At 33.3% G+C, this 23,720-nt stretch overlaps 2 protein-coding genes and 1 pseudogene across 10 annotated transcripts; 1 reads left to right on the top strand and 2 right to left on the bottom strand.

The window, feature by feature from the left end:
• Positions 1 to 633: 633 nt before the first annotated feature.
• Positions 634 to 966, top strand: LOC140008828 (uncharacterized). The gene has a single exon (XM_072053721.1). The coding sequence runs from the start codon at positions 634 to 636 to the stop codon at positions 964 to 966; it is 333 nt and encodes a 110-aa protein (XP_071909822.1).
• A 10,628-nt stretch (positions 967 to 11,594) lies between these two features.
• On the bottom strand, positions 11,595 to 22,220 carry LOC113691833 (raucaffricine-O-beta-D-glucosidase-like; annotated as a pseudogene).
• LOC113694142 (calmodulin-binding transcription activator 3-like) lies at positions 14,231 to 18,006 on the bottom strand. 9 transcript variants are annotated; one of them, XM_072053949.1, is made up of 4 exons: positions 17,605 to 18,006; positions 17,218 to 17,324; positions 15,657 to 16,270; positions 14,231 to 14,445 (listed from the first exon to the last, which is right to left on the bottom strand). In XM_072053949.1, exons 3-4 carry the CDS (start codon positions 16,228 to 16,230, stop codon positions 14,279 to 14,281), a joined length of 741 nt encoding a protein of 246 aa, XP_071910050.1. In that variant the 5' UTR covers positions 16,231 to 16,270; positions 17,218 to 17,324; positions 17,605 to 18,006; the 3' UTR covers positions 14,231 to 14,278. The 9 variants fall into 9 exon arrangements, with proteins under 9 accessions (XP_071910050.1, XP_071910047.1, XP_071910048.1 ...); XM_072053946.1 differs by having other exon boundaries at positions 15,657 to 16,248; XM_072053947.1 differs by having other exon boundaries at positions 17,218 to 17,307.
• Positions 22,221 to 23,720: the final 1,500 nt, after the last annotated feature.

Genomic DNA, 23,720 nt, shown 5'->3' with positions numbered 1-23,720 from the left:
AAGGCACTTTCATTCATATAAATATTATTCATTCTTAATTGTCCCAAAATAATGGTCCAACATTCCTCAATTAATCGCGCGCGTGAAAACGCGTATTTCCAATTTAGGCGCGATAAAATAAAACCTTCAAGAAATTCTTGTAACGATCGTACCACTAACTATTACTTGAGTACTTAAACCTAAATTTACCTATTTTAAGACCATTGTACATGTCTCAAATTTTCCGACTTAATGTATTCCCAATTGGCTAAAGTTTTCAGACACGTTTTCACTTTTTCACTAAACAAGCTTCTAAGAAAAATAATTTTTGGAACAAGACACTTTTAAAATATAACGAAACTGTAAAACCATGTACTTAGGTCTAATAAGGCTAGAAAATGTTATTCATGGCAAAAATCCAAATAAATAATTAATTAAGCCAAAATTACGGATTTTAAAATAATAGATTTTCAAGTCCTCACATACGGTATGTAGTAGATAGACTCCTCCTCTATAATGAATACTGATGCTAGTTTGAACATGCAAAAAAGGAAAGTTGGATGGGGGATTGTGGCAAGAAAGATGATGGTGGTTTGATTGGAGCCTGGACAGTAAGTGAAAACAGACTTGGGGAACCGGCTGTGGAGGAAGCTAATGGCAATCAGGAAGGCCTTAAACATTGCAAAACAGAATGGTTGGGAGAAGATTATGATACAATCAGATTGCAAAGGAATAATTGACAAGATTAACATGAAGCGTGAGGAAGATCTAAGCATTGGAGTCATTTTGTTTGATATTTTAAAGATCAGACTGGACTTCACTGAATGTTCCTTCTCCTTCATCAAAAGGGAAGTTAATTGTGTAGCTCACCAATTGGCAAAGTTTGCCATTAACTTGGTAGATGAAAATGTGTGGCAGGAATCATTTCCTGAATGGCTGAATAGCTTAGCCAGTAAAGACGTAGGAGCAAGTGCTCTAGTTTTGTAACTTTTACATTTGATTAATGAAATTGTTATCGTTTGAGAAATATATATATATATATATATATATATAGTTTCAACAAGTAGGAGAATCACAATGCTTATGGTTTGACCAAATCGACCTTTTTTCAACACAAAATAACACATAGTTTAAAAAGTTTTGGGTCATAGCGAAATTTTGAAAAAGATTTGAAAATATTTTGATAGAGTTTCTCTTTATAATTGGATGAAACTCTCTGCAACAACCCAATTTTTCAAGAAAAATTCCACATGGCAATTTTCTCAAACATAACTCCAATATTTCCAATGCATTTAAATTTACAAAACATCATCACAAGGTATAAAATTGCAAAGTCCATATATTCCCCTCACCCATATTTAAATTTCACATTGTTCTCAATGTGAGAAAAGAAAAATAAAGAGATAGTAAAAGGTGATATACCCCTATTAAACTTGCGTCATCCAAATCCGATGCCTTGTGATGGATTTCCAACCAAATTTGAGAGCACGAAGCAAGGAGAGTTCATTTAGCACACCACTTCAAAATAGTAAGATTAAAATAAAACAACAACTTAAGAGTAAAATCTTGCAACCATCAAGAAGTAAACATGCAAATCAAGGAAAAATGGGAAAGGGGCAAGCAAGTGGAACCAACACAATGGTTAAGGGATGATAAAAGCATGAAGTTAGCTAAATTTACAAAACAAGTATTTGCATGAATATCCAAAGTAAAGGTAAGCTAACTTCACAAAATATGCGAATAATCATTAACAAAGTGAGTTCCACTTATGTATTTGTCATTATTGTCCAAATTTCCAAAGTTCCCTTCAAGTACAAAGTAATCCCAAAATGGAGGCAAACACACCAAATCAAAATGTAAATGACCTTTCTAATTATTCATGAAATGTGAACCACAAATATTATAAGTATATTCATGAATTTTTTCAATTAAAGGTCATTTTTTAATTCATCTCAACTTCTAAAATTACTTCATAATTCAACCAATGTATATTCTCATACATTAGATAATCTAGAAACTCAAATGAATATCATAAAACTCCCACAAAACTAATTTAAATGCTATATTGGCCATTTAATATTCAAAATTTTTCACCAAGCCAAATTAAGCATAAAAATTAGCTAAAAAGCACCAAATAAATACAATAAACACAATGCCCAAGATTTATTTATCACTAACAATCATCAATAACATCAATAAGCTCAATTAAGCACACTAAACTTCATTCATTAATGAAACTCGAAATTGCCCAAAAATAGAAAATATTCAACTATGGAAAAATTGAAATGACAAAGTTTGGTTACCTCAAACTTTTTAGGTGATAATTAGCAATGCAAATGATGCAAATAGCTCAAAAATTTGGCTCCAAACAAGCTCCAATTGAAAGATTCAACAAAATGAAAACCTAGTTCTCTTGAAGCTCAAACTCAACTTTTGAGTTGTTTTTGAAAGATTTTAAACCATGAAAACTACTCTAGATAATGTTAGAAGTAATTTCGTGAAGTTGGGTTGAAGATTTAATGGTGAAAAAAGGAGTTTGTGGGTGGTGTGTGTTTGAGTGCATGAGTGTGTGCGAGTGAGAAAGGAGAAGAAGAAATGAAATGAACAATCCAGCCCAGGCTTCACTTTTGAAGCTAAAACAGCTAGAATCCGGCCAGGGATTCTTCGAGGAATTTTAACCAGGGGCCAAAATTCAAGTGTTATCATGTGTTCAAGACTTAAATGCAAATTTCAACTAAGAAAATGCATCTCACACACTGATTTGCACTTAGAAACAACATTTTCATGCATGAACTTTGGATTAGCATGAAATGTAAACATGCATGAAAAACTTCAAATAATAAAAACGAACATGAAAGCTCCCTATTTGCCTCATTGAGATATACTTGTGCACTTTTGATGAATTGCATGACCCCTTAAAGTTGTTGTTAGGGAGAAACATCTCGAGAGAATCCACCAAAGAACCCAATATTTAAGTCAGGAACCCAACTCTAATCCAAAAACTTAAACTATTAGGTTTTGATCCCTTACTTACATATTAAGTACTCTTTTTCCCTCTCTCGAACCAATGTGGGACATAATCCTTACTCATGAATCTAACAAATCTCCCCTTTCATGAGTAACCCCTCACATTAAATCCAAATTTACAAGCTTTTCTTCAAGCCCATTTTTAATACTCAACACAAACCCACCTTATCATCTAAGGTCACCTCTTCTTCTAATCATGGACTCACTTTTTTTCAATATCCAAATTGGATTCTGGACCCCTGCCAACCCTGGACTCCTTGGTCTAACCCTAACCAGACCCCCTGCCAAGCTCATGGTGCACCTGGTCCAACTCCAACCAAACTCCTTGGCACTTCCGTCCACTATCAAGAAGAGAATTTTTACCAGTCCAACTCCAAGAAAGATCCACTTGCCCATGAGTAGCCCAGTCTCGCAATCTAAATCTCTGATCACCTGATAGGGAGAAACATATCGAGAGAGCCCACCAAAGAGGCCAAAATGTAAATTAGGAACCCAACTCTGACCCAAAAGTTTAAACTATTAGGTTTCGAGCCTTACTTACATATTAAGCGCTCTTTTTCTATCTTTTGAACCAATGTGGAATATAATCCTTTACTTATGAACCTAACAGCTGTAATCTGCAAAACACACATAAATACAAATTAAATAACATAAACATATTAAAAACAAGAAATCAATTGATTACCTCCCAACAAGCATTTCTTTATAGCCATTAGCTTTACTACATAACCTTATTTTTCAAGAAGTTTTTAGTAAAGAGTAATCCACTATTTTAGGACATAGTGGATCAACAAAAGATGGCTTGATTGTATGAACTATACATCCAAATGATAAGAGAGATGGAATTAGCTTACCAATCTCAAGTGAGTCATAGATATTACTGATAGGTTTTTGATATAAGTACAAGTTTAATTTCGAATTACACCTATTTTACTGCAAGTATATAGGTCAAATTAGTAATTTAGGGCATATATCGAGTCGATCGCATTGGGAGCAACCTTACAAGTACTAAGACCTTACTTACTCTATTATTTAGACTAATAATCAATTAAAGCAAGAGAAGTTGTAATTACTACTATCTAGCTAGTCTTAACTAGATAACTTGCAAGATAACAATGGAGAAAATTCACTAAATACTTGAGTCTAGGGATGTAGGTTCCACTTATGGCATGTAAGATACAAGTAAATAGATTTATCTCTTGTTACAACTCTTATTTAACTAGGGATTCATTTCCAATATTACCAAATCTCATTCTCATGATGAAATGGCCTAAACTAGACTAGTTTTTTCTATTCTCATGGTGAATAACTAGATCTACTCTTGTTTCCTTCATGAAATGCAAGGTTAATCAACTTAAGTGTATCTCTATTCTCATGAGTCTACTACTTAAGCTCTATTATGTTGTTCCATCATGATTATCAACTTCCATTGAATAATAACAACTAATAACTTGCTGTTGGTGATCAAGCAACAACAAGTGATGAGCATGCATAATAGACAAGTTAATTCAAGGTATAACAACTATAAATCATATTCAATTCATATCAAATAGTCATAAGTTTCATCTACTCCCTAGATCTACAAATTAAGCTACTTATATGATATATGACAAGAAAGAACATTGTTTCATTGCATGAACACATATTGAATCATAAGCAAAAGATGGATAAAGAAAGCTTAGCCAAAAAGTAAAGAAACTCCCAATAATCTTCTATTTCTTTAACAAAATGAGTTGTACAATGAAGTCACCAATTGTTCTCACAATGTTCTAGTTAGAAAAAACAAAACAAGACTAAAAACCAAGCTCTAATGCTAAAATCTGATGATAACTCCCTCTAATGTCACTTTCCTCCCTTTTCTAATGATTTTTACATGTCTAGTGTTAAGAAAGTCAAAAAGTTTTTAATGACAAGACATAAAGCTCCTTTTCTCTTCCCAAAAGATCCCTTGAACATGTGCAGCCAAAATTCTTATCTAGAGTAGAGCTGGAAAGTGGTGTGAAAATAGAGCAAGTGGCTGAGTAAGTTGCAGAATTCTGGCTACAATACGTGACCTCATGAATACGTGACTTTGGGTCGCGTATTGACAACTCGCATATTCATCTCTGCAAATTTAGCGCCAATTTAATTGATATTTTCTTAACAATGGAGGCCGAACTAGCTCTTATGCAAAACATAAAAGTTATAGCCCTTCAAGTTAGCTTTCTAATGCATCAATAATCATCCAACTTGGAGCTCTATGGACCAATAAAGGACCAAAATACTATCAATTGGTCAAAGCTCTGTTTCAGCTTTCGACCATACAAATGCACTTCTGTATTTCAACTTTTTGACAATGAAAATGACCGAACTGGACTTTGATATCTTCATACCAAATGTAGATCTATCTCTTAGGTTCAAAATGGTATAAGAATTACCTCAATTTGATGTGTGTAGCTCAAGATATAGCCAAAATACGATAATGTGTCAAAGATAGAAAACTTGCATTTCTTCCTTTGAACATTTTACACTTCATATCTTCTTTTTATAACTTGAAATCATCAACAATCATCCATTTCTCTTCTCAATTCATGCCATTTGATGATTGAATCGTTAAATCATGATGTTTTTACCGTTAAATCTATAGAAATGCAGTGTTCACACTTTAACTACAAAATGTATATTTTCACTAAAAACTTAGTTAATTAGCTAAAAACATGACTAAAACACACCAAAACTAAGTAATAAAACACACTTAAAACACTTAAAATATGCACTTATCAATTACCTTGAATGCATGTCACTTGAGTACTCAACAAAAGAGACATTGTGAAGATTTGTTAGGCGATAATACCTTGAAGACTCATACTTTTAACACATTCCTCAAGAAAGGTAAAAAAATGAGTCAGTAATGCTCACTTCTCGAGATTCAAAGCAAGTTTCAAAGATATTATCATGTGAAATGGATATTTATTCATTAAAACACAAATTAGATTCATCATTTTCATCAACATATAATCCACTTTCACATACAACAATCATACCATTCATGTTAGGGTCATTTTGCATATCACCATATGAAATAACTTCACATAAATCATGTAATTGGTCTTGAAATCTACCAAAGTGAGAAGCTAGTCCATCTATTCTTTCCTCAATCCTATCAAAATGATTGAATGTCATATTAGCTAGTTTTTTAATAGCTAACTTCCAAGGTTGTCTAGACCTATTAGTTGCTCTTTCAATAGCTAATTTCCATGATGGCTTAGATTCATATTAGATAAATTGAAGTTGGTAATCATAAAAATATAAAGAATCATTATAATTACATTGATTATCCCAAGCATAAGTATATGAATTATTTCAATTTGGACCACATTGATCTAAATAAGGATTGCAATGATTAAATTCATCATAATAATCCACATTTATACTTGCATACATGTTTGAGTAGCATAATAATCTCCACCCCAATCACATATCATATGATTAGAATTAAAAGTATCAACACTCTTTTTTTTTATCAAGTATATGCATAATGATGTCCAATTGAACTTTTAATGTTATATAATCAAGTTTAACCTTTAAATTTCTTAAATCATTCCTAAAAGGCATATTCGCGGTCCTTTCTTAGTTATCTCTATGCATGGAACTTTACACATAGTAAGAGTCCATTGCCAGACTTTCATTTCTCATGCATTGTTTGCTCATATTTACTAGTCTCCTTGAGTCCCTAAATATACTTTCGAAGTAACTCAAAAATAAATTTAGTCAAGAAGAATAGGTGACTCAACACATACAAAAATACACAAACACAAATTCAACAAACATATAACAAAAAACTAGGCACAACAAACTCAAGAAAATAAGTAAAATGTCAAAACTAATAAAGATGCTTTTCACGTCGATATTACCCCAAATTTTCCTCAGCAATAGTGCCAAAACCTTTGCGATCATTGCGCATACATATAAAAAGAGTTCAATCCGCAATCACGTTTTATATTTATAAATTCCTAAATACCTTACTCGTGATTTTTTAGAAGTATACGAGTCAAAATTGAGTACAAGGTATTAAGGGTTGAATCCAAAAGGAAGAATAGACAATTATTGGCACTACTAAATTTCTTCTACTATTTAAACAATCAACAAATAGAAGGAAATAAAACTAAGCTAAAATGTGTAAGAAAATAGAAAATGAAAATTTCTTAGATCATGGTATTCTTAACTGCTCATGCAAATGCAATTTTTGAATTTTTAAGCACTACAACCTCGACTAGTTATGGCTTACTTTCCTTATGTATATAAAACCTACTTAAGTAGTGAATCAACTATACCTTTAACTAATTCTTACCTACTCTTGTGGTTATGAAATTAGTTACAAGTTCATTATTTGTATGAAATTATATGGAACAAAGCTACAAAGGTACACCAATATTCTCATGAGTGTACTCCCTAAGTTTAGTATTTCCTTGAACTAGTGTTAAATTCTAATTCTCATTGCAAATCTAATACCTTAAGATTATCGCAATGAATGACTAGTTAATCATGATTATAAAAGCAAAAGTACTAAATAACTTATTCAAAATAATAGCATCAAATAATCAAGTAAACATCACTAACAAAATATAGAAAATTTATCCAAAACTCTAGACATAAATTTTAGAAACACATAATAAAACATAAACTTGTATTATAACTAAACATGATATCCAATACAAGATAGAAAGTGGTAGGAGAGCTATCACCCTTGTCACATGAGTTTAAAATCACCTTCTTTGCTTCTCAATATTTATAGAAGATATAAGGTAAAGAATTGTTGCTAGAATCTCAATTTTACAGTCACAAATCTGCTATAAAATGTCCCTCAAAAAGTGTGAAATAGTAGAGTTCTATAAATTAAAGAACTAAGAAACTAGCTAAGAACTGCACTTTTAGTGGTATGTTCTTGCACTCTCCAAGCTTTCTTTAAGACCAAAGATGCAAGCTTTATTATAGAGAAATCTTCAAGCCCTTCACTTGTATCTTCAATGTGAACATAGCTCCAATAAGTCCACATTTTTTGGCTTCCAAGTTAAAGCACATATTTATAGAAGATATAAGGTAAAGAATTGTTGCTAGAATCTCAATTTTACAGCTACAAATCTTCTATAAAACGTCCCTCAAAAGGTGTGAAATAGTGGAGCTGAAATCAAGTTGTGCAAGTTCTAGTTGAAATTTCTAACTGGAATTTTGGCCAGATCCTTGGAGGGATTTGCTTCCCCTGTTTTGTCCACCATTTGCTCTACTTCTATCTCAAATCCGTCCAACAATCCCTGCATGAATTCTTGGAGGGATTCGGTCCAACTTTCCTTATCGATAAGTTTCTTCACTTTCTTGCTTTTGTGATTCGAACCACCTCTGAAACTTGCCAATCTTGCGAGCTTTAGGATTTCAATTAATATATTGTAAACTTGTTTCTTGTCTAAGATAAAATCCATTTCCAATTCCTACAAAAACAATCAAAACATGCAAGGAAAAGGGACAAAAATCTCATTTTAAATATTAAGTAGCATTTAGAACCAATTCTAACCAAAATGGACCATTTTCTTCTTATAATATTGTAAAAGTGACTAAAAGTAACATAAAATATCATCCTAATATAGAAAAAAGTAGTTAGTTATCAATGAGCTTAAACATGAGCCTAATATATGAAACTTGAAAGCTCATCAAGCTTAATCGAGGTCAATCAAGTTTCACACACATACTATATATATACATTTATATATATATATGCATGTATAATTTTTAAAATTTTTTATTTATTAGTATGAAATATTTATTTTGTCCCTTGTCTAAAATTATATAAAATATAAATTTATATTTCTTCAGCTCAATTGAACTTGAATTAAACTTGATTGGGCTTGATTTGCACAAGTTCGAGTTCAAGGTCGACTCGAACTCTAAGGTCAAGCTCCAGCTCAAACCTAAGTTTTTTATTTCAAATCGAGTTCGAGTAGTGCAATACTCGACTTTGACTAGACTCAACTCGACTCCATTCTATCTCTATTGATTACAAATGCTTAGGTGTCCTTCCAAGTCCCAACGGGCAAGTCAATGTCTATGTTTCAATTGGCTACCACGACCCAATGGTGTCATTCAATTACTGCAACTAGCAAGCTACTCGTTTTCTTGTATGCCCGCACGAATCAACTTGCAAGCAAGTTGAAAGGATGAGAAAACTGGATTTTGCATTGTTAATTGGATTTTTTTTATAAAAAAAAGGAGAAAAGAGTTTTTTGAGCAATGACACTAAATTCTGTCCCACAATTTATTGCATATAATGCTCCACTTCTTCTGAGGTTTATTAGTTTTTCTTCCATTGAATAGCTTATCTCCATTTATCCTTAAATTTATATGACACCTCAAAGAAGCATTCAGGTAAAAGAATAACTTTTGGATTGATTATGCTTTGCTGCCTCAGAGTAGGGAAATTCTTGTAGTAAACAAGCAGTAATTGGACTTCAATCTTTTAACATTGCGCCTTTAAGGTTATATTCATTTCACTTCTCAAAAGTTATTCCGATTTCTAAATTAACTCAGTTTAGCAACAATTTCAGTTTTCATAGAAGTGTCATACTTGAATAATTCAAATACATGAGAAAAAGGGTTAACAAATTATAATTGATTACAAATTCTTTGATATCTTTCTTTTTTTTGGGTGCCCAAGTGGAGGGGGGGGGGGGACAGCTATCTGGTCTGTAGGAGGATTCTTTAGATCGTTTCAGTTTTTCATTGTTTTCTAGTCTTTGTATTAATGACTGAACAAGAGCACTTTGATGGTTTTCGAACAACGTAAAAGGTTTTAAAAGATTGAAAACAATAAAAGGAAATAAATATCTAGTGGACATGGTAATATGGATCGGTCGGTGGATGAGCGTGACTAGCCATTGATAATTAATTCTTTAATTAAGCCGTCTTTAGTGGGTTGACTTAGGTACTAACTTTATTAATAACAATAAATAAAGTACAATGTAGAAGGGGACATAAACCATATTTCTACTAAAAAAAATCTGAGAATCACGAATGTTTAAGTGATCCGTACTTACATTTCACCGATAAGAGATGATTGAGAGTTTTTTTTTTAAAAAAAAAAGGAAAATGAAAAAATGATTAACTCTTTGAGGGATGGCTTCAAATCCTCTATTCCCAAAGTAGTCTCTGTCCCCTTTGTTCCTTATTTGTACAATTGCCACGTGTTTCTAGCCTTTTGTTAACCCAAACTCAAATAAACCAATAATAATCGGTTTACAAGTTTTGTTAATCCAAACTCAAACAAACTGATAATAATCTGTTGACAAGTTTACTCAAAATCAATTAAAACAGATAATTCAAAACTTTTTTTATTTTCTTTTTAACAAAAAAAGTCTTGTTGATCATAAACATAAAAATCAATTAAAACTCTTCTTTATTTTGTTTGAGTTTGAATTAACAAAACTTGTAAACCGATTATTATCGGTTTATTTGAGTTTGGGTTAACAAAAGATTAGAGACACGTGGCAACTGTACAAATAAAGGACAGAGGGGACAGAAACTATATTGGGAACAGAGGATTTGAAGCCTTGAGGGACAGGTCCCTAATCGAGCAACTATTTTCCTGGAAGACCGTTTTTGTAGAACTCTGTACCGACAAAATCGCTGTTCAGGAGCATGCTATATGGAAGAGAAACAAGAATTGAAAATAATGACTTGAAAATTAAGAAGATCAGATGATTGTTGTTTGTTCTCCTGAACTAAGATGTTAAGATTGCAGAGAATTTAAACTTGAAAATGATAAAGGATAAGGAAATTTTGAGGAAGGTCTTGATTTTAAAAAAGTGGCTAATATGATTATTAATAAAAGATTAAATTTGAGTGCTATATAACAACATTTAAGGTTCCATAATTGCTCATCTTTAGGTGGTGCCCTTGGCAGTGAATTGAATGTATGATATGCAACATGATGCTACAAATTAGATGAAATAGTAATAGTTTGCAGGGGCCTTCGTTTAGAGCTGAAATTTGCAGTATAGTACTGGTTACTTTTTTATATACTATTTAGAGGGCAAGAAATCAAGCCAATTTTCAGATTGTTCAGATTGTTAGCTGGAAGACAGTTAAAAGATGCAAAGAAAAATGGGAACTGTTATAGCTTGGAAACTAGATCAAGATATTTTTCTGTCTTTTTGTGTCTTCCCATTTAGGGGTGTGTCTTTGGTTGACACCAATTGGTGAGCAATTTTGATATATCAGTAAAAGTAGTAAGGTTACCTTGGAAAATGAAATAAAACACTGTGAGATCAAACTGATAACTAGGATACTTATCAGGGGAAATCAAAAAATCTTTTTGTTGTATACTAGCGTGACATAAGATGAGAGAAAACTTTTCCTTCGAGAATTCATTACATTTGCTGTCGTACATTTCAAGAAAACAGAAATAGATGGGGGATCCCGGACAAGAAACAAAGAAATCGATAGCCCAGTACTTCAAGATATATAAGGCACAAGTTAGAGTAAATAGTGGAACATTTTATTAAATGTAACCAGATTACAAACCATTAAATTTTGTAAGAAGGTTTTCTAAATGGTTCAATCTTTTATCTCAAAAAAAGCCTAATTTAAGCTGCAACTTAAACATTAAAATTATTGAACTAATTCTTGATAAAATTAAAAAATACATCATGCGACATGTTTGAAAACTGCTCAAGTTTTGAGGATCTTCTTCTTAGGGTTTTCTAGATCAGCTAATCCTCCATTGTCAAGTACCCTCTTGGTTGTCTTTTTTGGAGATAGATTGCTCTTGGCGAGGAAGTTCATGAACCATAAAGCTGACTTCTTTGGATATCTTGCATTTCTATCTTTGAAGTTTACATGAATAATCCCAAAACGAGCTGTATAACCCTCAGACCATTCAAAGTTGTCGAGTAATGACCATATAAAGTAACCCTTGACATTGACTTTGTCTCTGCAAAACGCAAATAAAAAAAATCCGAAGTTTACAATATGCACACAAATTAGTCCAAATTTGGAATACCAAGTCCCTCATCTTGGAAACTTACACATCCATAGCTTGTTTCACATATGCAAGATGATCATGATGATATTTGATCCTTGTCTTATCAATACGAGCTTCTGAGACAGTAAGACCAGGATCATTTACCTCATCAACACCTATCAAAAAAGGCAAATAAAGTTTGTCAATTTTCATATTTCTTGTAATACATGTTGTTTTTAATTGATGAAAACCCTAAAACTCTCCCATTGATTACCATTTTCAGTAATATAAATGAGCGGACTATTATAATGTGTTTTTACATATTGTAAGAGCTTGTAAATCCCAAGGGGATAAATGTACAGCCATGCAGAACCAGCCTGAAATTAGATCATATAAAATTGGTTAGTTGCAGAGCATTGATAACATATACGTCACAAATCTTATTAATATACCAAAGATTGGCAAATCACTGCAACTAGAAATGCATGGATTCTTATATTTTTAGCCAATGCCTGGACACATCCGAAATTAGTGTTTTTCTTACCCTGGGGCCGATGTCAGTTTTGCCATCAGGACCTACGGCTGTAAAATTTTCCGGAATGAAAGAAAAATAAGAATTAGGTTTGAAAAGAAGAAGAAGAAGGCGAGCAAGAAAACGATCAACGACTAGAGAATTCCAAGAACTTACTTTGAGTCTTAACTTGTTGATCATTGACATAGCTTAAAAGTTCACTTTTGGTCCCGGATGCATCACTAGCATATATAGAAGTATAATAATTCAATCCAAGAAAATCAAATGACCCTTTCAGATTTTGGCTCTCTTCTTTTGAAAATTTTGGAAGACTGTGACTTCACGATATCCCTCATCCTTTTTGGATAGTCACCATAGGTTATTGGTGACATAAACCTGCATACGAAGAAAGCATTAGATAATCAAAAGCAACTAAAGTTTTATGTTATATCAAAGCTCTAACTGATTTGTATTAGATCAATAATATCATAAGTTTGTTTTTCCCTTCAATTGGCTATAGCTTGCATATTGAAACTAACGATTGTGGCATATATATACCATCCGAACATAAAATCAGCCGCCCGCTCGACCGCTTCCTTGTCCTGTGGAGTATCATTAAGAGGCTCCCACCATTGTGACACTAGGGTTATTCCTATCTTCCCTTCTTGACCCTGCAAAAATATTACAACTAAACATCGATATCGAACTTTTCCTGGACTTTAGATGTAACTTACATGTCAAATTATTTTGCAATCTTAGAATTTCATCTAGCTAAATAGCCTACCTTAAAGGTTTCACGGTACACTTTTACAGCTTCAGCATGAGCAAGTAGCAAATGGTGTGCTACCAAGTATGGCTCTGTGCCAGGATTACCATCCACAGAATTGCCTGAAAATAGATGGTTGCATCTGTGTCCTGTATTGCCTTCTTTGATATGTTCGGCTGTGGATACACCCCTACCGGGTGCATGGGCACCAGTAGTGTAGCCATTATAGGCAAAAGTCCACGGCTCATTCAATGTGATCCAATGTTTCACACGATCACCGAATTCCCAAAAACATAACTCAGCAAATTCTCGAAAGTCATCCCTGTTAGATGGAGTAGACTTATCAGAGACACTACAAGAAAATTGCGTTTCTGTGACAGGCGAAAGTCGTCACTAAAAATTCAGAAGTCGTCACAAAAAAAATCAGTGACGACTTTTACTGCTGTCACAGAGCTGTCACTAGTTCTATGTCACAAAAGGGGGTCCATGTGACGACTGTTGAAAGTCGTCACAAACGATTTCGCTTTTGTGATGACTCTTGTCGTCACTCATTATTGTACATTATGTGACGACTTTTATTGTCACTAAGCTGGCTAAATTCTTGTCATAATCAACCCTTGGAGTTGTCACATTATGCTTCCGTTCAGTGACGACTTTTGTTGTCATTGTTTTCCATCCATAAAAAGTGACCACTTTCTGGTGTCACTAGTGAAACTTGTTGGCAGTGACAACTTTTTTATTGTCATTTATTTTTTTTGTAAAAAGCAATAATCTAATGTTAATTACGCAACATAGCTGCCAACAATCACAAAACGTTCATTGAGTAGCAATGAGAAAAAAAAAAGCCAACATACGAAAAGAAAGCCAACATTCATTTCCAATAGAAGATCAACCCAAATACATATATATATATATATATATATATATATATATATATATATATAAATGTTGCCTCAAATGAGTCATAAAGCATGCACCATCCAAAATAAGCCATTCAGTTACAATACTAGTGATTTCCCATCCACAATAGAGAGTAGTAAAGTTCTATACAAAAATATGAGCACGATTCCCATCTAGAACAAAACATGAGCACGATAGGCCTTGTAGTCTTCAAATCAAAAACCATCTTCACAGCAATGACTGGCTTCTTCTTCTTGGGAATCGTGTTAGAACCTACACGTTACCAAAATTGAAGCAATGAGCACAGGTGTTAAAACTGGAACTACACTTCTAGATAGGCACCATATTATAAAAACTAATGTCACTCTAATTTGAAATTATAGCAATCTAAGTAAATTGCTTAACACAAAAATAAAGTGAAATTATAGCAAATAAGACAATGAATGTATATTCTGTGAAATATAGAATAACAATACAAACACAATAAATATCTGCATGTTCACAAATATATATGCAATAACAATAACAATAACAACAATAAAATCCTAAAATCATTGAGAGCCTAGATGATCGTGAACCACACAGTATATCAAGAAAAAAAAAACACACACACACACACAATCACAGGTGCCTCTTTTTCCTTAGCACAAAAAAAAATTCTGATACAGAAAAATTTAGATGAGTTCGACAAAGAAAAAAGTGGAATACATCCCAAAGTGAAAAACCATCTCAAAAGGGGAACTCACGAAACCTAACTGTTGCCTCAATGAGACTTGCCAAATTAATTTAAAAGGAAAAATATTTCAACTAGCTGCAAAGTTATGTTTCAAGAAGCCACAAAGGCATACTCCCGCCTGAGAGCCACAAAGTTATGTTTCAAGTAGAAGGCAACTGCTCATACCTTCAAGACATATTGAAGTGCAGAAAAAGCAAAGTGTACATATGCCACATATAATAACTTTGACTGTCTTTAGCAATTAAGAGATGAAATAGCTATGCTAAAAATATTTGTAGATAAATTACACTTCCACTTGGAGCAGTAGATGCAATATAACGCATTTTGAGAGATGACAGGACAAAGGAACCTAAACCAATCCCATCTATTACATCTCAATGTGCTTTGACTGCCAGTGTCATGATCAGCAGCTCAGGGTAAATTAGTATACAAAAATGTTTCCATGGTAGTAAGGTACAGGAGTAACAGGACAACCTCTGTCCAGGTGCATCCATTAGTTTTGCAGCTGGATAGGCATAATCAATGAGATCAACAGAACACAAAGCTCAGAAGGTGCATTTACAAAGACATGCATGTTATTTCAATCTATTACTGAACTTTGCAACCATATATCCTTTTGATCTGTGTCTAAGGGGCTAAAATTACAAAAAGTAGAGAGATTGAAACGAAGTGAAATTCAAGGCATAGACTAAGAATGAAACATTAATTCCAGAGAACTGGTTTGTCAAGATTGTAAAAATGTTCTTACGGTATAGTCCCTTCAAATATACCTTGGTCTCCAACCTTGAGTAAGCCCAATTTGGTGAAAAATCAGTGATGCTAAATAGTTGATCTTGGGAGAGTGAGAAATTTAATGTGTCTGCATCCAGTTGCAGCTGGGTGGGAGTACAGGAATCACCAACCACATCCTCAGTCTGTATCACACTCCATGAGTATCCATTGGTTGATTGCAAAGGCAATTCCTCAACTTCACCTAATTCTTTAGCCATCCATCGGGAGAAGCTGTCCACTTTCTTCAAGCTTTCTTCTGCTTGGATTCCACTCAGATGTGGCTGCTTCAGAACCAAAGAGTAGTTTCCAGACCCTGCAGAAGGCATACCATTCTCAGCCTTGTAACTCATCATATATCCGGCTTCTACATTTTGTCGCAGTTTTTGCACGTCCCTTTCCACAGCTTCGTCTTCTTGCCCATCAGGCCTCATGTAAAATGGATCTGCAGCAGATTGAAGAAGTGCAGAAAGAGATTTCTGCTCCCATAAACTTCCTTTGCCATAATAAGCTGAATCCGGAATCAGATTCTGACCAAGTGGCACTCCTTGCATGGGCGATAAACAATCTCCCTACAAGCAAAATGCCAAAAGCCTAAGCTTGTAAATATGAATGATTAGATGAGAAATAATAGTCAAAGATGCAAATTGTTCAAGACACAACATAACAAACTCGTAAAAGTTTCAAAAGAAGGGAACACAAGCTATCAGAAAAAATGACTTGGCACATAATGAGGAAAAAGGGAAAATACAACTTTGATGCCGTTAATTAGGTCAAATGCATTCGTATTAGGCATTTTCAGAAGGCTTTAAGAATCTTTTAAGTTTGTTTTAACACTAATATACAGTCCAAGCAGTTATAGAAACTAGGGGTAACATGGATATCAAATTTAATGGAAGCATATTAACTGTCAAATTTTGTAGAATTTTGGCTAGCTCAAAAGAGTACAAGTGTCAACTAATTTTTACAGAGACTTAATTTTAGCTACATGAGCTGACAATATCTGGAAGGATTGAAATGCATAAACAAGCACTTAAATTTAAAACTGAAAAATCTGTAACCCAATGAGATTCTAGTGAAAGCATCCAGCATCATACCAAGGGAATAACTGTTTCATGCTAAACAATTATCCTCCCATGTGCCACTCTACAACTAGCAGCAAATTAGGACGATCCTGAACAAAAAAGTTCTGAGACACTAACCAACAAAACCAAGAGCAGCACAAATAATGCAGCAAATATGTGATCAGTCCTACCATTCAAAGAGAAAGTTTAATCATGTCACATCAAATAAAAGTGAACCTCTGTGAATGTTCAAAGGAAACTAAATGTTAAAATTGCTGACCAAATATAGGTTTGAAAACTTTAAAATTGCTGACAAAGGTTTTGCATATTAACACCCGTGATCAGCTCTAATACCACTCTTTGTTCACGTTAAACAGCAAGTGAACTTTGGGATTTGTAAACTAATTATTAAGTTTTTAAGGCAAATTATTATTAGCTTGAAAGAAAACAAGTTTCAAGTCTTGAAAAGTTTGCTACCTGCCAATTTGCTTGGTGTGCTGGGGGATTCCAGGACTTCTGTCCACCACCAACCATACCTGCCAACGTTTAGCCCAACATATTGATTCCCTTCAGTAAAGGAATTTCTAAGGATCAATTCTGCTGTTAGACCACTTGGGCATTTCAACAAACAGTAAACGAACATGAAAAATTCCAGCAATTCTTTGCTCAAATGAAGCCACGGTTGGCCCCAAAATCATCAGAAGTACAAGGGATTTGAAATTCAATCATGATATAACATGCGCATGCTAAAATTTGAACAATCAACGGGGCAATTGCAATAAACGAAGCCATGGCAGACATGCTTAGAGGACTTGGGAAGGAACTGAAATTCAAAGAAAAAGGGGCGACTTATAGTGCTCTTACTTGAGCGGTGGCGACGGCGATTATGACGAAGCCGAAGACGGTGAGTTGGAATTGGAAGATGACTAGGTCTGACTTCGTCCGAGAGCGTTCATCTAGTGTTACAGAGAACGGCAGCAGCCCAGGAGGTTGTGCGCGGTGTTGGCGATGGCAGACAGCAGCAGAGCGGACGCGGACTGGTGGTGACCTGGTTCTTCCTCCTCTGTCCGTTGCCGCGTCTTTCTCTCCTGATCTTCCTGTCAGCCGCCACTCTTCCTTCACTCTATTTTTTTTCTTTTCACGCTTAAGGCCTCCCTTCCAAGAACCCTAGCCGCTTCTCTGCTCTTCTGTTTCTCTTTTTCTCCTCTAAAACCTAGCCTAAATTTGTCTAAGTGTTGGAAGAGAGAAGCGGCGAGACTTTTGTTTGTGTGTGAACAACCAAAACGACGTCGTTTTGTAGAGATTTCAGCCACCCGCCTCGCGCCTCTTTCAGATTTCAGACTGGCGCTCTTTTTTTTTTGGCATCTAAGCACGTCTTTGAGATTCCAGGATTCACGCCTTTTGTTTCATACATCTTTTTTCTTTTTTTTTAGCCATTTTTTTTTTCAGGTTTCTTTTTTCATACTTAATCTCTTTTTTTTTCCTTAATCTCATCTATAAATATCAAATAAATTATTTGATATTGGTTTCTTTTTTGTGCATGTATATATATGTGTGCTTGTTTGTGTCTATATACATCTTTTTGGGTTTGGACAACTCAATATACAAATTATTTAAGAAATTATCTTACAATAAAACTTACACAATAAAACATGTTTCAAAAATTTAACATGCATAGAATCGCTTATATACAGTATAGCACTTCTTACTCATGCTTATACTACTCTTTGTCTATTACTTAGTTTTTATAATAAATTAAAAGAAACATGTAATCAAATATTCTGTTAATTGTGTGGCAACTCTCAATCTTATTGCACAACAGATATTTTACTGAATAATTTTAATTTCGTATATACCCATTCCATATGAAAATAATTATTACTTATGATGTATTACACGTTATACTAATCTTTCACAGTGCTAACATTAGACTACAAATTATATTCAATTACACTTTTTCAAATTATTTCAGTTATTGATTTTTGGGGGTTGTTATAAGGAATAATAAAAAATTTGTGAAAAAATTTTTATGCTCAGACATGTCTATTATGTCAATTTAGCAAAAATTACAAATATCTAAAAATAGTTTGTTATTATATCATTTGCATTTTGCTAAATACGTAATGAATAGGGGCTAAATTATAAAATTAGGGTGTCATATCTTCAGTGCTTTTGCTCATATAAAAGAATTGGGGGCTAAATAATAAAATTAGGGTGCCATAGTAGAATTAGTGAAATTTGATGAAAATACTATAGAATTGCTTATATACAGTATAGCACTTCTTACTCATGCTTATCCTACCCTTTGTCTATTACTTAGTTTTTATAATAAATTAAAAGAAACATGTAATCAAATATTCTGTTAAATGTGTTACAACTCTCAATCTTATTGCACGACAGATATTTTACTGAATAATTTTAATTTCGTATATACCCATTCCATATGAAAATAATTATTACTTATGATGTATTACACGTTATACTAATCTTTCACAGTGCTAACATTAGACTACAAATTATATTCAATTACACTTTTTCAAATTATTTCAGTTATTGATTTTTGGGGGTTGTTATAAGGAATAATAAAAAATTTGTGAAAAAATTTTTATGCTCAGACATGTCTATTATGTCAACTTAGCAAAAATTACAAATATCTAAAAATAGTTTGTTATTATATCATTTGCATTTTGCTAATACGTAATGAATAGGGGCTAAATTATAAAATTAGGGTGTCATATCTTCGGTGCTTTTGCTAATATAAAAGAATTGGAGGCTAAAAAATAAAATTAGGGTGTCATAGTAGAATTAGTGAAAGTTGATGAAAATACTGTAGTATACAGTGATGCAAAAAGTTGTCACAAAATTGGAATCGGGTAGACCTTCAATGACAACAAGTTATGTTGTCACTGTAGAGAGAGCATTTGTGACGACTTTACTTGAGTTGTCATAAAATCATTTCCCGCGGCATCAAATGAGATGCGCGCCAACTATTTCGTGACGAGTTGAGAATGACAACTTCCAATGTTGTCACTAATTATGCTTGTGCTGTACTCATCAGTGATGACACCTAATGTCGTCACTGAATTAGGTTATCTGTGACAAGATTTTTGTTGTCACATAAATTTTTGTCACTGAAAAATATATTTCTTGTAGTGAGAGAATCACATAAAAGATCTAAAAATTTGTAAACATGTAGGAATATTTTAGGCTTCCTTGATCTAATTCACAAATGAAGGTTTTACCGTTTATTGGTAGCTAAGATGAGCCTTTCAGATATATTATTGTTCAAAGCTGCCCTAATTAACATTTTAAATACTATTTCCTGAGTAAAATACTTTACATTAGTAGGCTTACTATACAATTAGCTGAGGAGGGAGACATGACATGCCTAACAAAAAAATAGTCAAGGGAAGTATATCACTGTTCAGAAAGAAATTATTAGTCCAGAGAAGGTAAATATAAAGTTAGAGAAAAGAATTTCATATGGAACAATTATGTAGGCTAAATTGCCAGTTGGGTACTCCGAATTGTATATCAACATTTAGCTTTCGTGCTGTGTAGATCACTTTTGATATATCTTCTGACGTACTCCTATATACAATGCACCATTTGCATTAGTTTAAATTTAGTTTAGTGTAATGTCCTAATCACCTGATGGCTACGAACATGGTATACGAATCTCCTCTCTCTCTCTCATAGCATATGAAACTTCCTGCTCCCGTGTCACATATTTCATGTATTTAATATGGAGCAATATGTTATTAAACAGTTGATGAAATTATATAAGACCGAATTACACCACTTACACTATTCTCCGACAGAGGAAACCGCCATATTCATCTTCCAAAGTTTGGGGTACATCCCAGTGGAAAAGAGTCACAAAAGGCTTGATACCTGCAATAGTGTGTTTATATTGCATGGGGTTAATTCGACTCCCAAAAAAAGAAAAAAAAAGGCTAATGCTATGTTTGGACGCTTAAATTACCTAGAAATTGTCGCAAAATTTACGACTTTCATAAAAGACACACACTTTTTTTTGTACTCTTACAATAAAAAGTAATGTATAGGAAATGCCTTCCACACAATTCCTGCCAATACCTTGGGAGACTTTTTATTGAACTTCCATAAAAAACAAATAAAAAAGAACTCACCATTTGCCAAGAGCTCATCGATAAGATTGTTGTAGTACTGTATTCCTTCTTTGTTCACACCAGCATTTAGTCTTCCACCTGTTATTTCAGTTTGGATCAGAGGCTTCTTATTCAAGTGCTCGTTTGTGGTTGAAAGTATAACATGTGTGCCTTAGATTTTGTCCTAGTATATTCGCGTGAAGATATTTCAAATGTTCATTTTTCTCTTGTTTGACCATTGTATTCTTCTTGCTTACCAGGCAGTACTCTAGACCAGGAGATTGAAAATCGGTATGCATCCAAGCCAATTTTCTTCATCATTTGGACATCTTCCTGCACTATTGAAAAGCTTGAATATTAGTAGCACTAAATGGTCGTGCTCATTTTTCACTCAAATTTAATATTCAACTATTCATGCATCCTTTAATTTGTATAAGTTTCTCTTTTTAGTAATCATATATAGATCACGGTACTTTATAAGTTGAAAAGCTTTACCTTGTAACGATGATATTGATCAATAGCCACATTTCCATTACTTCCATCGACCACTTTATCAGGTCTTTGTTCAGTAAATTTGTCCCATATACTAGGGCCTCTACCACCTTCTTCTGCAGCACCTTCCATCTATCACCCACAAAAGGAAAATATTGTGATAACAAGAAAGCATTCATTTTTTAACCAATCCATGACTTGAGAAACTATCTCCAAAATTAGCAGGACTTATATAACTTTTCTTTTTCAGGTAAAATTGAATGTTGTATTAAAATCAGATAATAATTGTCTCACGCAAATAAGACATCTGCACTACAGTCACTGCCGGAACCATGTGGGGATGTTGGGCGCCAAAGGAGCTATCTTGCATCTTTTGCAAAAAGCTTAGGGGGCAAAGATAATTTGGTCGAATGTATAAGTGAAAATATTAATTTTTTTTAAGAGGATATAAAAAAATTTCTAAAATTTTAAGCGGGCACGATCTAAATTTTACAAAGATATGTGTGAAAATCTTCAAATTTTTTAAAGGTACACAAAAGAATTTTGTAAATTCTTAAGGGACACTTGCCCCTCCCTGCACCCTTACTTCCGCCACTGACTACAAGAAGTAGCAATATTAAATTTGTAAAACCTATATTGTTCACAATAATTAAGCAGGAACAAGACTTAATTTACCTGATAAGCAGCCGATGCACTTCCAAAGATGAAGTCCTCTCCAAAATCGGCACGGCTGAGATCATTTGTGACATTGCTTTTTGCTGCCATTTCTTGAAGCTACACTTCCTTTGTCTTGATTTCTGATGATCAATTGATATGAAGTTTTGAAATATGTTTTCCTGAATAAGGTCTGTTATTGAATACTTTTGAGTTGTGGTACTAAAGCCATGATTATACAGGGTTTATATAGGCACCATTATCTAGGAAACGAGTAGATGTTGCGTGTATTGACTTTCATTTTTATCTTTTTTATCAGCAAGTTGGAAAGGCTGCGCTTAGACTTTGACCGGGAAAATAGCATCCTTTTTAAAATCACCACTATCTTCTGCCAAATTAGATTTCTTGAGACCACCGTTTGCTGGCACTCTGAAATGGTTAGAGGATAGTAATTGAAATCAGAGGCTAAAGTATGCATGGCCTCCCACTCTGTGAAGAAATTAGCATATAAGATTTAGCTTTAGAAAAAAAAAAAAGGAAACAGATTTTTCTTACCAATTAATCGGAAAAAAAATTATTCTGATTAAGTCTGAATTAAGATGTCTTAATATTAGACAGGACTTGCTCTCATCATAAGCTTCTATTGTTTTCTTGCTACCTTCCTTTTGTGGACTTTATTAAAGGAAAAGTTCATTATTTTCTGATCTATTAAAAGTTAAAATCATGAATTCGTGTTAAATGTTTGGACAATGTAATGGTTTTTTTTTTTTTTTCAAAGAGACGTCGCCTCAATTATCACTTTTTCGCAACCTAATAAGAGCAAAATACTAATTAGTAGAACACTTCAAACTGCTTTTAGCTAAAGAAAGAAAAAAGTGTAATCAATAAAACTTAATTTAGAGCAAAATAACTAATGAGTAGAGCACTTCACCCCTCTTTCCAGGGGATCGCTTCAAATTGTAGTGTAGGAAAAACGGGGAAGAGAAAGGAATCTGGGTGAATATTGTTAAGCAAAACGCCCAGAGGAAAAGAACACACAAATTAATATATTAACAATTAAATGAAACTTGAAAAAAGAAATCCACAAAAATACCTAAACAAAGCATATTGCTACATGAAATTGTTTAAATTCAATTGTTTGATTGAATAAACCTAATGATCAAAGTATATAGCAGCAAGCAAAAGAAATTCCAGATATATCTTGCGCGACCTTAAAGCTCTAAAATTTTCTGAAACAATGTCAATTACTTGAAATATTATTTAAAATAATTATTACAATACTTTTTACAATGTGATATATATGAAATAAAAAAAAGTATGTTGAAAATTGTATTCATAATATGAATAAATAATTTTTTTTAATAAATAATGTCAATCGAAACACATGCCGTGTTGTTTGCCTAAACTGGCAAAAAGTTCCTCTCGTCGCCCCTCCGTCTCTTAAATGTTGAGTTGCTTCCTGCCAAATCAGTAGCAAAGAACATTTTTCTGTATTTATTAGGCATAGAGGTGTTTTTAGAACGTGTCACTGCAAATCTATACGTAAAATAGATGTTTTATTCAAAAGCAAAAATCCGTTCATGCCTTAAGTTTTTTTTTTTTTTTTTATGTTCTTGATTATTTTTTGTCTAAGTTTTAGAATTTTTAATAAATAAAAGAATTTAAAACTTAAAATTCCCCAAAAAGTAACTATCGTTGATTCTA

Source organism: Coffea arabica, chromosome 6c (genome assembly GCF_036785885.1).
Source record: "Coffea arabica cultivar ET-39 chromosome 6c, Coffea Arabica ET-39 HiFi, whole genome shotgun sequence".
NCBI classification, from domain to species: Eukaryota; Viridiplantae; Streptophyta; class Magnoliopsida; order Gentianales; family Rubiaceae; genus Coffea; species Coffea arabica.
Note: the sequence above shows the minus strand (reverse complement) of the source record. Positions and strands in the feature narration are given on the sequence as shown.